At 43.1% G+C, this 15,207-nt stretch overlaps 1 protein-coding gene across 1 annotated transcript; it reads right to left on the bottom strand.

Moving 5' to 3' along the window:
• Positions 1–350: 350 nt before the first annotated feature.
• On the bottom strand, positions 351–8,824 carry LOC123403253. Its single transcript, XM_045097196.1, has 4 exons — positions 8,391–8,824; positions 7,935–8,129; positions 1,846–1,929; positions 351–1,045 (listed from the first exon to the last, which is right to left on the bottom strand). The coding sequence occupies exons 1-4, from the start codon at positions 8,520–8,522 to the stop codon at positions 377–379; spliced, it is 1,080 nt and encodes a 359-aa protein (XP_044953131.1). The 5' UTR covers positions 8,523–8,824; the 3' UTR covers positions 351–376.
• Between the last annotated feature and the right edge of the window lie 6,383 nt (positions 8,825–15,207).

Raw genomic sequence — 15,207 nt, 5'->3', positions numbered from 1 at the left:
ACAACATATATCAAGGAATTTGTATTTCTGGGCACATAATGAAGAACAAAATGCACAATTACATATGAATGGGGAATTATATACACGAGGAGGCATCCCGCGCATATATAATTTATGCGAGTAAGAAACATGCTTCTGGGCACAAGTACTATGGCTATCTGACCCCTACACAAAAATCTTCAAAATGTTCTTCTGTTTGTCTGTTCTCCACATAAAACAACCTGAGCGCCACCCTTCGTTAGCTTCTTTATACTTACTCTCCATGCCAAATGAAAACAGCTTCTTTATACTTACTCTCCATGCCAAATGAAAACACAAAGGAAGGAGGAAACTCCACAGGAGACATCGACAAGCCGGACAACAATACCGTCATAGCTCACTTCATCAAATCCAGGAATACAAAACCGTTCCAAAGGCTATGAAGCACCATTGATGCCAATAGGTTGCGTGATCTGGCAAATACGCCTCCCATCACAACCCCGAGAAATATCAACGGCAACACCCTTTGCACGTTGAAGTGCGCCAGCGCAAACGCCGCGGCACTTAGCAAGATCGACCATGGAAGAGGCATGTATCGTGTTAGAGATGGGAGAAGGAAACCACGGAATACAATCTCTTCCCATATAGGTGCACATACAGTGACTACCACGGCATACAAGGCCATTGCCACCGGGTCACGGGCCACAATGGATTGCTCTACACTTGACACCCCGGCGACTGGCCCTGATGACATATGAACTAGGCTGATGTTGATGTGAGAAAGCAAATTGACCAGTGGGAATAACAGGCACCCCAACGCTACATCCCAATGCCATCTGCCCTTTAATTTGAACTCAAACCAGCCTGGAGGAAGAGGGCGGAATCTACCAAGGCACTGGTGAAGGATAGCAATCCCAGCAAGGCCTTCAGTTATGTCCGTCACGAGGCTATATAATGCTTGTCCTCTGTGTGTCAGTGTTTCCTTGCTAAAGCCAGCAGCATGAGCCAAGAATGGCACTATCCAGGAACCCACAAGCCAAAATGTCGCAATCCACAAAAACATGACCTGTATTCAAAAAGTATAACTGGGTACCATTAATACCAAATTCATGTAAAGTGCAAAGAGATCATTATATTCAAATCAACATTCCCTGTTTAACTGACATCTTTAGAAAGACAACCAATAACCAGCAGGAACAGTCATCCATTCCTTTCTATTATATATGTACATAATATGCTACACATGCATCATAACTTATTTTTCTTTACAGGGGAGCATATTTTTATACCCAGCCTGTTTGGAGTGGCCCCTGTGTTATGGTTGTGACTTTAATCCCACATTAGAATTAGAAGCCTAAAGGTGAGTGACACGATAACAAATATGATGTAATTCTTCTTCTGTCGTTCCCCATCCCTGTTAGCCCTTTAACAAGAGGAAGCGGCAAAATTCTAAGCGAGGTGCTATGCATGAATAACATGTCCCACACAGGAGCTGAGTTGGGGACAACATAAAAAAATAAAAAAGAGCATTATGGTAATGCAGAGTACCTTGTTATAACTTATAAGATCTCCTACAGGGTAAGAAAATCATAGGTGGACACATAAGGGCAATATTAATATCTGTCTGGTGTCTCATATCATATTCAAAATAAAGTATCAACGTGGGTTTGACATCTTATATATCAGATTCACATTTGATATGTCTATGTCCATATACAGAAAATCTAACGGAACAGGGACAAATTACGTTATCAGAAAAACAACAACTGGCCCTACATCCCATAGGATATCCAGAAGATATCTGCTGAATTAGCAAAATGGATGTCCGATAAGACCAAGACTTAATAGAATGAGTAGAGAATTAACCTGGGCAATTGTTTGTCCAGTCCAAGGTACCGCCCAGCGCCCGTTCCAAAATCTGAATATTGTTTCCTGTAGATTTTCCTTTATCTGTGACATATATTCAGAATTCTCATTGATTCACAGGACAAAGTCAAAGTCTTAAAAATGAAAACGACTAACAGTTGATATCTACTCCCTCCGTCCCGAATTATAAGGTGTTTTAACTTTTTTCCTAAATCGGGTGTATACAGATGTGTTTTAGTGTGTTTGTTCGCTCATTTCAGTCCGTATAAAGTCCATATTGAAATATCATAAACGTCCTATAATTAGGAACAGAGGTGTTAGCAAATTAGACACCAACACTGAACAAATATGAACGCCTGAACCAATCAAACATCTAATGATAGTTGGCAATTAATTTCATAGTTATATTAACGATAAGATGAGAATATTCTGCCAGATAAGTACACATCCCACAATGTTTGCAACAAGAGTAACACAAAAGGAGAATATTATGATTTATTTAGTTTTGGGGCAATGAGAATATTAGGATTTAGATATACTTGTGAGAGACCGTGCAAGATATCATATCATACAACAACTGGGTTTGATGAGAAAGTGTGGTGCAAGGCCCAAAAATGGCAGGTATTCATAAACGTATAAACGACAAGCACTTTCACCTATATATTATTAAACATTGGTATGATAAATTGGTCATCCAAAAGGTTCCTTATAAACTCAGATAGACATGCAACCCAATACAGTAGCACAAGGAAAAAAATATGCATAATGATAGCTATTTTCCTTCGGTCCACACATTGACTGGCACCAAACAAACAAAGAAAAGCACATGCTTATATCGGTAAGAAAATCAATTCAAGTGCAACAACTAATTTTGTTATCAGGAAGCCTCCAGTTGATGCTAGTAGAAGTGATGTGATTCAGTAACTCAATTTGACAGAGTAATTCCCAATGCCTCCTTTATCGATCATGAAAAATATTTTGCCATTGTTAAACCGCAAGATACTTGGAGATATTCAGGATAGAGATAGACTATAGATAGTTGTTCAAACTACTTATCTCTCTTTATGTATTCAAATATTCTATCTCTAGTTTACTTCCTCTCCAAGTTGTAACTCCTTTCAAATCTATCTTGTACGCATATCCACAGGTTTGCACCCTGCTATATAACATGCAACACATCGCCCTCATCGGGTAAGACGTTTCCGCTAAGTCGCACATGGTATACAGAGCCCTTCATCCTCCTAGCATCTAGCTTTCCATCGCCATTAGTGCCGCAGCTATGTCTTCCTCCGGATCCGCCCACCCAAACCTCAATGACCAGATCACGGAGAAGCTTACCCGCACCAACTACGTTCTGTGGCGCGCACAGATCGTACCGCAGCTGAGGGGCGTCGGCGTCTTCGGCTACGTCGACGGATCTTCACCGGAACCGGCCAAAACCCTAGTCTCCACCGACAAAGATGGGACGGCCAGCACTACGTCCAATCCCCTCCACCCAACTTGGGTCAGGGAGGACCAGCAAGTTCTCGGGTACCTGCTCAACAACCTCTCCAAAGAGGTGCTCGTCCAGGTGACCGCGATCACCACGGCGGGCGCACTCTGGGCGGCTCTGGCGGGCATGTTCTCGTCGCAGTCGCTCAGCCGCGTGAACATTCGCACGGCCCTCATCAGCGCTCAGAAGGGGACACAGTCCGTCTCCACCTTCTTTGCCTATATGTGCGGGCTCGCAGATGAGCTTGCTGCTGCCGGCAAGCCACTCCCAGATGATGAACTCGTCTCCTACATCCTCCATGGGCTGGATATGGACTACCAGCCCCTGGTCTCTGCCCTCGACGCTCGGGTCATGCCGGTCACGCTAGATGAGCTCTTCTCCATGATGAGCAACTTTGACCAGCGCGTGGCCCTCTTCCATAGCTCGGGTGGATTCAAGTCCTCTGCCAACGCCGCGTACCATGGCCGCGGTAGTCGTGGTCAGCGCAGCTCGCCTCGCAACGCGGGGAGAAGCGGCGGCTCCAACAGCAACTCCAGCTCTCACACTGGCCGGTCTCCCTCCACCAACAATCGGGGCCGGCGTGGTGGCTCCAATCGATCTCGGCAGGAGGCCTCTCGTTGCCAGATCTGTGGCAAACCAGGGCATACCGCCAAAGATTGCTGGTACCGCTATGATGAGGACGATGCCTCCTCTCAAGATGAGGACAAGGTTGTTGCTGCTGCGGATGGCTCCTATGGAATCGACACCAACTGGTACGTCGACAGCGGTGCCACCAACCACATCACCAATGAACTTGAGAAGGTGACCATGAAGGAAAAATACCACGGCAAGGATCAAATCCACACTGCCAGTGAAGAAGGTATGAGGATACACCACATAGGTCATTCACGTTTTAATACCCCTAGTAGAAAAATTCATCTTAGGAAAATCTTGCATGTTCCTAGTGCCAGTAAAAATCTCCTTTCCGTTCACAGAATTGCTCTTGATAATCATGTTTTTCTCGAGTTTCATACCTACTTTTTGATCAAGGATCAGGTAACCAAGAAAACTCTATCGAGGTAGATGTGTTCGAGGGCTCTATCCGTTGATCCCGGAGCGTCGCGGATTTCATAAACAAGTGTGTGGCGTCGTCAAACTTTCTACCACACGATGGCATGATAGATTAGGACATGCTTCTTTTTCTTTGATCAATACTTTACTTAGGAAAAATAAGCTCCCGTATGTTGGTGAGCGTAATGTCGAAGCTATTTGTGATTCTTGTCAGCGAGCAAAAAGTCATCAATTACCTTATTCAATATCTACCAGTGTCTCCACAAAACCCTTGCAATTAATATTCTCTGATGTTTGGCGCCCTGCTCCTAACTCTGTCGGTAGACACACTTACTATGTAAGTTTTATTGATGACTATAGCAAGTTCACATGGATCTATCTTCTCAAAAGAAGATATGATATTTTGAAGTCTTTAAAAACTTCCAAGCCCTTGTTGAAAGGAAGTTTGAAAGCAAAATTATCACTGTCCAATCCGATTGGGGAGGGGAATATGAAAAGCTAAATTCCTTCTTCCAAACTTTGGGGATTTCCCATCATGTGTCATGCCCTCATGCTCACCAACAAAATGGTTCAGCTGAGCGCAAACATCGCCACATTGTTGAAGTGGGTCTCTCATTACTAGCTCATGCCTCCATGCCACTAAAATTTTGGGATGAAGCTTTTCTCACTGTTGTTCATATTATAAACATGCTTCCCACTCGTGTCATCAACAATAGAGACTCCACTAGAACGTCTTCTCCACACCAAACCTGACTACACAACACTTCGTGTCTTTGGTTGTGCCTGTTGGCCCAATCTTCGTCCCTACAATAATCGAAAGCTCATGTTCCGCTCAAAACAGTGTGCATTCTTAGGGTATAGCGCTCAACACAAGGGAGTAAAATGCCTTGACATATCCACTGGTCGTGTCTACATCTCCATGGTCGTGTCTACATCTCCAGGGATGTTGTTTTTGATGAAACCAAATTCCCATTCTCAGATCTCCACCCAAATGCAGGTGCTCTTCTTCAAAAAGAAGTTCTCCTTTTTCCATCCATCTTCTCCGGGTATGATCAAGGGGGTGTTAATAATTGTGATGATTCTATGTTGGCTAACCCTCTCACCAGTACACTTGAGCTTTCGGATGATGTTGTAGAAAGCAGGAATAAAAATGGTGATCAAACCCTTGAAGAAATCAGCTCGAATGAGCTATATCGCATGTGCCGCAGCCTGAGGAGCAAATCCTCCTCGGGAACTGCGGGAACGGTTGTGCAGCCGTGCGGTGAATCAGCCTCGGGGCTGGCTCCAGCAGACAACGGCGCGTCGGGATCCGTTCCAGGAAACAACGGTGAGCCGCCTGCGACAAAGGCGCCAGCGCCAGAGCCGACAACAACCAGGCGCCTCTCTGCCCAACCGCTGCACTACACGCGGCGCTCCTCAAACCGATCGACGCGTGCGGACGGCGACACGGGGGCGGGTGCACCCAGGCCATCATTGGCCAATGATGACCCACTTGATCACCCCGGATCTTCTGTGGACGTGCCTCCACAACTACTTCAGCAGGCTGCCACATCCATCCACCAGCAGCGACAGGGTCTGCTGTCGGCCATGACCAGGCGCCAGTGGCGACAGGATCTGCCTCGGGATCAGCAGCCGCAGGAGCTGGAGGATCTTCAGCGCCAGCACCAGATCCCGCTCATACTCCTCGTCGTACACGGTTGCAAAAGGGGGTGATTCATCCTGTTAACTATAAACACATGACCAAGCATGGTCTTGTCTGCTCTACAGGTGAATCAAGGGAGCCCTCTACACTTGAAGAGGCACTCAGTGATGAAAAATGGAAAATGCAATGTGTGAAGAATATCAAGCTCTACAAAGAAATAAAACATGGCATTTGGTCTCTACACCACATGGTAAAAATCTTATAGATTGTAAATGGGTCTTCAGAATTAAGAGAAAGTCTGATGGAACCATTGACCGCTACAAAGCAAGACTTGTGGCAAAAGGCTTCAAACAACGGTATGGTATAGATTATGAGGATACTTTTAGTCCAGTTGTTAAAGCTGCCACTATTCGTTTGGTCTTGTCCATTGCTGTTTCCAAGGGATGGAGTCTTCGACAGCTAGATGTGCATAATGCGTTTCTCCATGGTGTTCTAGAAGAGGAAGTGTATATGAAGCAACCTCCTGGGTTTGAGAACAAAAAATCACCTCACTTGGTATGCAAGCTTGATAAGGCACTGTATGGGCTAAAGCAAGCCCCAAGAGCATGGTACTCCAGGCTTAGTAAAAAGATGCAAGCACTTGGTTTTGTTCCATCAAAATCTGACACTTCACTGTTCATCTATACAAAATGCAATACCTCCATATTTGTTCTCATCTATGTTGATGACATCATTGTTACAAGCTCTTCTGATGAGGCAATTTCAGGATTGCTAAAGGACCTGAGTGCAGAGTTTGCTCTTAAGGATCTAGGTGAACTTCATTACTTCTTAGGGATAGAGGTGAAGAAACTCAATGGTGGACCTCATCTCTCCCAAAAAAAAATATGCTACAGATTTGGTAAGAAAGGCAGGATTGCAAGGTTGTAAGCCTGCACCTACTCCACTATCCAATTTAGAAAAAGTGTCACTTATGGATGGAGAACTCCTTAGTGAAAATGACAGTACAAAATACAGAAGTCTAGTAGGTGCTCTTTAGAAAAATTGTCACTTATGGATTGCAAGGTTTTGCAGTATTTTTTGGACCTAATCTTATATCTTGGTGTGCCAGAAAACAAGCAACTGTTTCTAGATCAAGCACTGAGGCAGAATATAAGGCATTGGCCAATGCAACAGCTGAAATTATATGGGTGCAATCTATGTTGAAGGAGTTGGGTATAAAGAGCTCTAAAGCTCCCTGCCTATGGTGTGATAATCTTGGTGCAATATACTTATCTGCAAATCCAGTCTTTCATGCCAGGACAAAGCACATTGAAATAGATTTTCATTTTGTCAGAGAAAGAGTGGCTAGTAAAATGCTAGACATTCGGTTCATAAACTCAAGTGATCAAGTTCCAGATGGGTTTACAAAAGCCTTGCCTACCAGAAGCTTTGAAGTCTTCAAACATAATCTCAACTTAATAAAGTTGTGATTACGGGAGGGTGTTAAACCGCAAGATACTTGGAGATATTTAGGATAGAGATAGACTATAGATAGTTGTTCAAACTACTTATCTCTCTTTATGTATTCAAATATTCTATCTCTAGTTTACTTCCTCTCCAAGTTGTAACTCCTTTCAAATCTATCGTGTACGCATATCCACAGGTTTGCACCCTGCTATATAACATGCAACACGTCGCCCTCATCGGGTAAGACGTTTCCGCTAAGTCGCACAGCCATCTTATCTCTTAAGCTCTCAAATAGTATTTCAAGTGAGCAACTGAGAATATAAACTGGTAGTTTTACTTCTATTGTATCGTGCATACTGTGCTTCATTTTGCAGTATGACGCTAATATAATTTACATCTGAAATTCCTATTTGTCAAAACACAATGAAGTTGGAAAGCAAAAAAATAAACCAGACGAACCTTCTGCGCCCTAACAAACCAGTCTCCATTTACATAATTCTGATCATCTGTGTTGGGGCTTCGACCGTCTTCCTCCAGATCAGGGTCCCCTGAGATCTCTGCCTGCTCATTGTACTTGAAGCCAGTGCCATCATCAGATGTTGTTGACACGTCTTGCTCCTGCCTGAAGCACGAGAGGTGAACCAGCCTCCATCCCTAAATGCACACGAGCACAAGAAACATTAAAAAAAATCAAATTATCGCAAGCAGCACGCCATTTTTGACACTAACAAAGCAAACTGATGGGCATGACATTCAGATTGGCCATGTGGATAGCAATGTTGCGGCTACAATACCGAGCACTGTGATACCCATACAAGGCTTGGCTGCTGAAATTGCGGCAGACAACCACGACCGGCTACGCAGAAACAAAGTCAAACGGTTGAACCTGAGAGCAGGGGGGCGTTTCGGCCTTACCTTAGTGGGAGCAGCCCCGCGAGGCTTAAATCTGAGTGATGGCCTCTCGGCGGCGGCGGAGGGAGGTGGGAGCCTAACCCTAGCGCAGGGGAGCCGCGGAGCGAGAGGGGCTAGGCAGGAGGTGGACGACATGCGTAATCCGCAACCCGCAGAACCGATTTAGGGCAGGAGAGAGGAGGAGGTCACGAGGTCTCGGGCAAGGAGGCGAACGGCGCAGCGCGACTCCGGTGACGACGAGGCGGGGACCAGGACGCGGGCGCGTGCGGACAGCAGGCCACAGCAACGGTGGGGGCGCGGGCGCACCCGCGGCGCCACGCGAGGGACAGCGGGGTGGAGCGAGCGGCGCCGAGGGAACCGGGGAGAAGCGAGTTCGCCGACGGGGAGCAAGCGCCGCCGAGAGGCGCGGGCTGCTGGGACCGGGAGGATGTGCCTATTACGGGTTTTTTCGGATTGGATCATCGAACACATTTCACGTTCACATGTGTATCAGAAAAAAAAGTCACTCCATGATTAAAAAAACATTACTCCCTCAAAACATGGTTAATAATACAGCCAACAATCGGCTATAAGGAGTTGTCATGTCATATAGAGCCAACCTAATAGTCGACATATACAATAGTAAGTTTTAGATGTATACTATTTTAGTAGTAGTTGGCCCACCATACAATCTCACAAACTGTCTTGGGTCTTGTGCTGCAGCTGACTACTCACCAAGAGTCCGCTTCTTTTCTCTCTCCTCATCTCTCTCCTCCAACTAAGCAAGGATATAATATTCTAATCCTTATAGCCTGCTTATGTCACCTTATTGTACTTGCTCTCATACTCAAATGAATTATTACGGCCAGTGCTCTGTGCCGGCGCGCCGACCGAAACTTTCGGTCGGGCGCTCACGGGCCGCACGATCCATCAACCCTCGTGCGTCCACATCGTTAGATCTTTATGTAACATTTTTTCTCTCGATGCAGCAAATTTCGACGCGAAGCAGCAATTTTTTCAATGGTTGCAACAAAAAACAAAATTTGTAGCAAAAAAGATATTTACGTGATCCTAGCAAAAAAACAAAGTTGATGGTACGTGGTAGCAAAAGTCAAACGTCGGTTGTAACAAATATCTACGTGAACGTGTATGCAACTTTTTTAGTGAACGGTTGCAGCAAAAAATGATGTCGGTTGTACCAAAAATTAACACGGTTGTAGGAAAAGTAAAAAACATCGATTGTACCGAAAAATCCGACAAACTGGAGTTGCAACCAAATGTATATGCATTTTTTTACTGGACAAATGTAGCAAAAAAAAACGTTTGTAGCAAATATGACGCTGGTTGCAATAATTTAGACGAAAAAATGTTGCATGACTAATCAGCGGGGTCGCGCGGGTCGTGTGCGGCCGGCCGAAAGGTTCGGCCGGCGCACCGGCCAGAAACGTTTTCAAATGAGTTAGCTGGCGCCGGAACGTCCGTTCGCAGGAGCGAGCCCTCTTAAAAAAAGCGCGGCCACGACAACCAAAAAGAAAACCCGCGCGTGATCTGGTTTTCTCCTCTGTGCAATTAATTACTTTTCTTTTATAAAAACATTATCTTTGAAACTAACTGTGAAAAATAAGATCCATATTTAAGGTTGGGTTTTTTAGAAAAATAAAAGGGGTTTCTCCCTATCCACTTTATTGATGAAGCAACAGACCACCAGTTTAACAACTCTCACACAAACAAACAAAGACCAACACAGGTGAAATATCTCAAAACAAGAATTTAGCCAAGGCACCACCTCTAAACAGAGAAACAAGCTAAATTTTAACAGAAACATCAACACGTGTAGCATTCAGCTCCTCCAGGCGATGCGCAGAAGTTCTGCTCTGAACTTGTCCAGTTTAGAGATGAATTGTCATAGCACCAGCTCCTGAGTGGCATCGCAGAGAACAGACCATTGATGCAGAAATGTTTTGAACTGGTTTTTTCTTATAAATCAACCACAAAGCACAGATGTCTTTAAAACAGGAAATTGAAATTTGAAAGAACTCAGCAAAGATTTTCCATATGCATTTAGCCACTACACAATCAAAGAAAAGATGTTGAACTGATTCCAGCTCAGAACAGAATAAGCAGGAAGGATCCTCAACATTTTTCCTCTTAGCTAAGTTATCTTTGGTTAGTATTTTGTTGTACACACTTAGCCAAAGGAAAACATGAATATTCTGTGGCATAAAATTTTCCAAAGTTTGTCACCAATGGCAGAAGCCACCCCTCCATAGTTAATAGCATTATAGAATGACTTAACAGAGTATATTCCTTTTGATTCCAACATCCATATTGAAACATCAGGGGAGTTAGACATAGGGATTTTTTTGATAATATCAAGTAACTAGTTCCATTTATCTACTCCTCTAATATCAACACATCTTCTAAATGACAGCTTAAGCTCTATCCCATCCCAAACCTGAGAGACAGTGCAGTCAGGTTGGTTGCGAACGTAAAATAATTCCCAAAATTGCACCTTTAGGGAACAATCCCCAGCCCAAGTATCATGCCAAAACTTAATATTTCTGCCTTACCAATTTTCCACCTATAGAATGTCTTGGAGGCATTAAGAGCCCAGGTTACACTCTTCGAGAAGGAAGATCCATTATCAGGTTTAGCCCAAAGAATATTGGGAGATTCAGTGTTATATTTGAAAGATAAGATATCCTTCCAGTCTTTATTCTGTCTGTCAAAGAATCTTTTCCCCCATGAGGCCAATAAGGTCATATTAAACTCCTTAAGGTTAGGCACACCTAAACCCCAAAGGCTTTCTTCCTAGTAATCAATCCCCAATTAGCAAGGTGATATTTGTGCTGGTCCCCAATATTCCCCCAGAAAAAATGGGCCATTTGAGAGTTAATGGCCTCAATGGTCCACCTTGGAAACTTAATCACTCCATATGGTAGGCAGGAATACTGACAATACAAGCACAAAGAAGAATCAGTTTCCCCTTGTAGGTAAGATGTTGCCTAACCACCCAGAAATACATCTAATGACCCTGTCAATGATTGGTTGGAGATCTTCCATGCATAACTTGTCATAATGTAATGGCACCTCCAAGTACTTAATAGGAAAAGATCCCACTTTACAACTAAAAATTTGGGCAAAAGATTTTCCCTCCTCCTCCTCAATGTTAATAGTAAGCAGATCACTCTTATGGAAGTTGATCTTCATCCCACAAAGGTTTTCAAAACAAGAAAGGATCCATTTAAAGTTTTTGGCTTTCTCACAAGAGTTTCGAGGAAGAGGAGAGTATCATCTCATATTGCAAACTGGTAATCCCCCCTTTAATCACATGAGGCAGAAGCCCTGAAATGAGGTTTTGTTGAGCTGCTTTAGCCAGCATTTTAGAAAAAACATCAGCTACCAGATTAAAGAGGATGGGAGAATGGGGTCCCCTTGCTTAAGACCTTTGGCCCTAACAAAGTAGGGGCCAATCACATCATTAATACGAACACTAAAAGTACCTTTCAAGAGAATACACTTAATCCAGGAGATCCACTTAGACCGAAATCCCCTTGATTCCAACATCTCAAAAAGAAACTCCCAACTAACTCTATCATAAGCTTTCTCATAATCTAATTTGAGCACAATTCCCTGAGTCTTGGATCGTTTGAATTCATGGATAACCTCATGAGCCAACACCACACACTCAAGAATAAATCTCCCTTTGATGAAAGCAGTTTGATTTTGAGAGATCAGTCTATCCCCAACGGGGGATAGTCTGGCAGTCATAGCTTTAGTAATGATCTTAGCAGCACAATTTCCAAGGCTAATGGGTCTGAATTTCTTCATATCCTTGGCATCGACTTATTTAGGGATTAGGACAATAATGGCAAAACTCAACTTATAGATGTCAAGCTTCCCCTCCTCAAAGTCGTTGACTAAGGCCATGAAGTCAGATTTAATCAAATCCCAAAAGGATTGATAGAACACAAAGGAAAGACCATCAGGTCCCGGAGCACCATGGGCATAGGAACTGAAAATGGCCTTGTTAATTTCTTCCTCAGAGAAGTTCTTTTGCAACACCTCATTCTCCTCAGGAGTAACCATCTCTTCTTTCTTCCAAAAGGAAGGAACCAAGAAAATATTATGTTTATGTTCATAACTAAAGAGGTTCTTGTATAAAGAAGTGGCAATATCCAACATCTCCTTAGTGGAATGAACTGGGCCATCTTCCCCATTTAGCTCATAAAGGTGGTTTTTCCTATGGCGATGATTAGCTAAAGCATGAAAATACTTGTTGTTCTTGTCACCATCTTTGATCCTCCTATCTCTGGAGCTCTGCCACAAGGAAATTTCTTCTTTCTTCCAAATCTCCTCTAATTATTTCTTAATATCTTCCAAATGAGTCTTATCATTGGGATCTATTCGGTTAGTTTTAGAAAAAACATCAAGAATGTCAAACTCTTGGAGAAGGGTTTTCTTCCTCTTTTTCATATGAGCTTCCAGATTGGTACTCCATCCTTTAATATTTTTCCGTAAAATCCTAGTTTTATTCAACCAGTTATCCATGGAATTGCCCACAAAAGCAATGTTAGTCCAGGTTTTGCAAACAAGCTCTTTAAAATCTGGTTGGTCAAGCCACCACTTCTCAAACCGAAAGGGTTCGGGGGAGGTAACCTTCCGAGCTTTAGTGTCTAACATGACTAGAGTGTGATCACTGCCAACACGTGGTAGAGCAGATAGAACAGTAAGTGGGAATTGAGCATCCCACGATGTAGAAACAAACACTCAATCAATCATTGCAAAAATAGGGTCATCCTGGTTACTACTCCACGTGTAACTCCTATTAGCAATATTAATCTCCATGAGACCCCACTTGTTAATCCAATCATTAAAAAGCAGAGTAGACTGGTTATTGATCAGTCCATTGTTTTTGTCAGCTACAGATCTAACCAAATTAAAGTCACCCCCTAGAAGAACAGGGTAAGACAAATTGTGCATGACATCATGAAGTTCGGCAATGAACTCAATTTTATGCTCATTGTAAGCAGTGCCATAAATTGCAACAAAATGCCATAAGAAACCATCCTCTTTATTCTTAATAGTCACTATCACACAATACTTTTTGTTAATAAAACCAATAACCTCATAGATGTTATTCTTAAGGCCCACAAGGATGCCACCAACAGTATTAATAGCATGTAAGGTATGCTAGCAAAAGTCACTACCATTAGCAATGGACTTCAACACATGGTTATCAATTTCCCTTTTGGTTTCAAAGAAACCAACAAAATCAACCTTATGATTATGGATAAAATCTCCAAGGCACTGTAGTTTCCCATGCTGTCCCAGACCCCTGATATTCCAAAAAGCTCCTATCATGGGATTTTAAAGGAATGTGACAAGCCACAATGCTTACTTTTGGTAAGAAGGGTTGGACTATCCTTCACTAAAACAACAGTGCCCCCTGTTTTAGATCTAGGACTAGCACTAGTAGGTGATGAATGAGTGTGGAAAATCATATCTAGACTATCAGGGAGGACAACCTGAGGGTTAAGCTCAGCAAATTGAAGGCATCTAAGTTTTCCATTTTCAATGATGTCCTCAATAATATCAACTTGCTCTTTCTCATCTTTACCAATACAAATATCAATTTTATTAGCCTCATCCAAACGATTATCTTTACCTAGACAGGGAAAAGAGTTACCTTTGAATGATGGGGGGATCTCCAGATTCTTCTTCTTCTCATATGCTTTGGCTTTATCCATAATATTGATGTCTCCATGTCCACGGGTGGTAGGTCTGCTAGTAAACACCGGACCCCATTTGACAGAGGCCCCTTCTTGGAATCTCCCCTTTTTTCTGACTCACCATTATCCAAGGAATCCAGCAGAGATCTCTTAGTAGATCCAATGGCTCTTATTAGCTCTTCAGGCAGGCATTCCATCTCTGGCAGGGTATCTCCTTCTTCTTCATCAGACTCAGCCATGTAAAAAAAATTAGTTGCTCAGAACAGTATTCCATATGGACAGACATTGGTTCCCCATCTTTTGGAGGTGAAGAAAAGACCCTCATAGGAGAGATCATATCTTCTTCCATCTTTTCATAGTTATCAGGATTTCCACAACTTTTGATTTCCTCAATGAAGGCATTGTGTGCATTGTTTAACATCATCATGGGGTGGAATTCTGCTGCAGAAACAACACTTCTTTGTTTGTTAGCAGAGGTAGAAACATGGGAATCCTTCTTGGAGAAATTAGCTTTGTCAAGATCATCTATAGGATTGGTGTCATCATCCAGATTGTCCTTATCATCAGCATCCAGATTACCCTCATAGTCTTCTCCCTCCTCTTTGATTTTGTCAAGATCCTCCTCATCAGGGTCAACCCCATCATCATCATCCTCATCTCCAATCTGCTCAAATCCGTCCATAGTAAAAAAACAGCAGGTATCACTTTTTATTCATTTCCACCAATCTCTCAAAAGGAATTTTAGCAGGATCTCTACAAGCTACCTTCACACTGATGGTTTCATAGAAGCTTTTTAAAATGCCATTCCAGTCAACATCCACTAGTATCCCAAAATAGGAGGTAATCTGTTGAAACACTTTCCAAGCACACCACTTTGGGGGATCCCTTCAATCTGTACCCAAGCTCCAAACAGTTGACCATGAGGATTCAGCATCCCCTGCCACTCAACCACCTTGACTGAAAGACCATCAATAGGTAAGTCAAAAGGAGGGAACTCAATCAAATCATCAACATTATTCCAGGGGGAAACCTTAATAGGAACTTCTTGTCTTCTAGCTCTCTTATCTGCCAAGGCCACTCCTTGTTCTTGCAGAATATCCCATTCAGTT

This window comes from Hordeum vulgare, chromosome 6H (genome assembly GCF_904849725.1).
Source record: "Hordeum vulgare subsp. vulgare chromosome 6H, MorexV3_pseudomolecules_assembly, whole genome shotgun sequence".
In the NCBI taxonomy this organism is placed as follows: domain Eukaryota; kingdom Viridiplantae; phylum Streptophyta; class Magnoliopsida; order Poales; family Poaceae; genus Hordeum; species Hordeum vulgare.
Note: the sequence above shows the minus strand (reverse complement) of the source record. Positions and strands in the feature narration are given on the sequence as shown.

Coding starts and splice junctions, on each gene's coding strand:
- LOC123403253 (XM_045097196.1), bottom strand. CDS start 8,522: ATGTCGTCCACCTCCTGCCTAGCCCCTCTCGCTCCGCGGCTCCCCTGC. Junction 1,930..7,934: donor GGTTTGTTAGGGCGCAGAAG/GTTCGTCTGGTT, acceptor TATATGTCACAG/ATAAAGGAAAATCTACAGGA. Junction 1,046..1,845: donor CTGGACAAACAATTGCCCAG/GTTAATTCTCTA, acceptor TTTTGAATACAG/GTCATGTTTTTGTGGATTGC.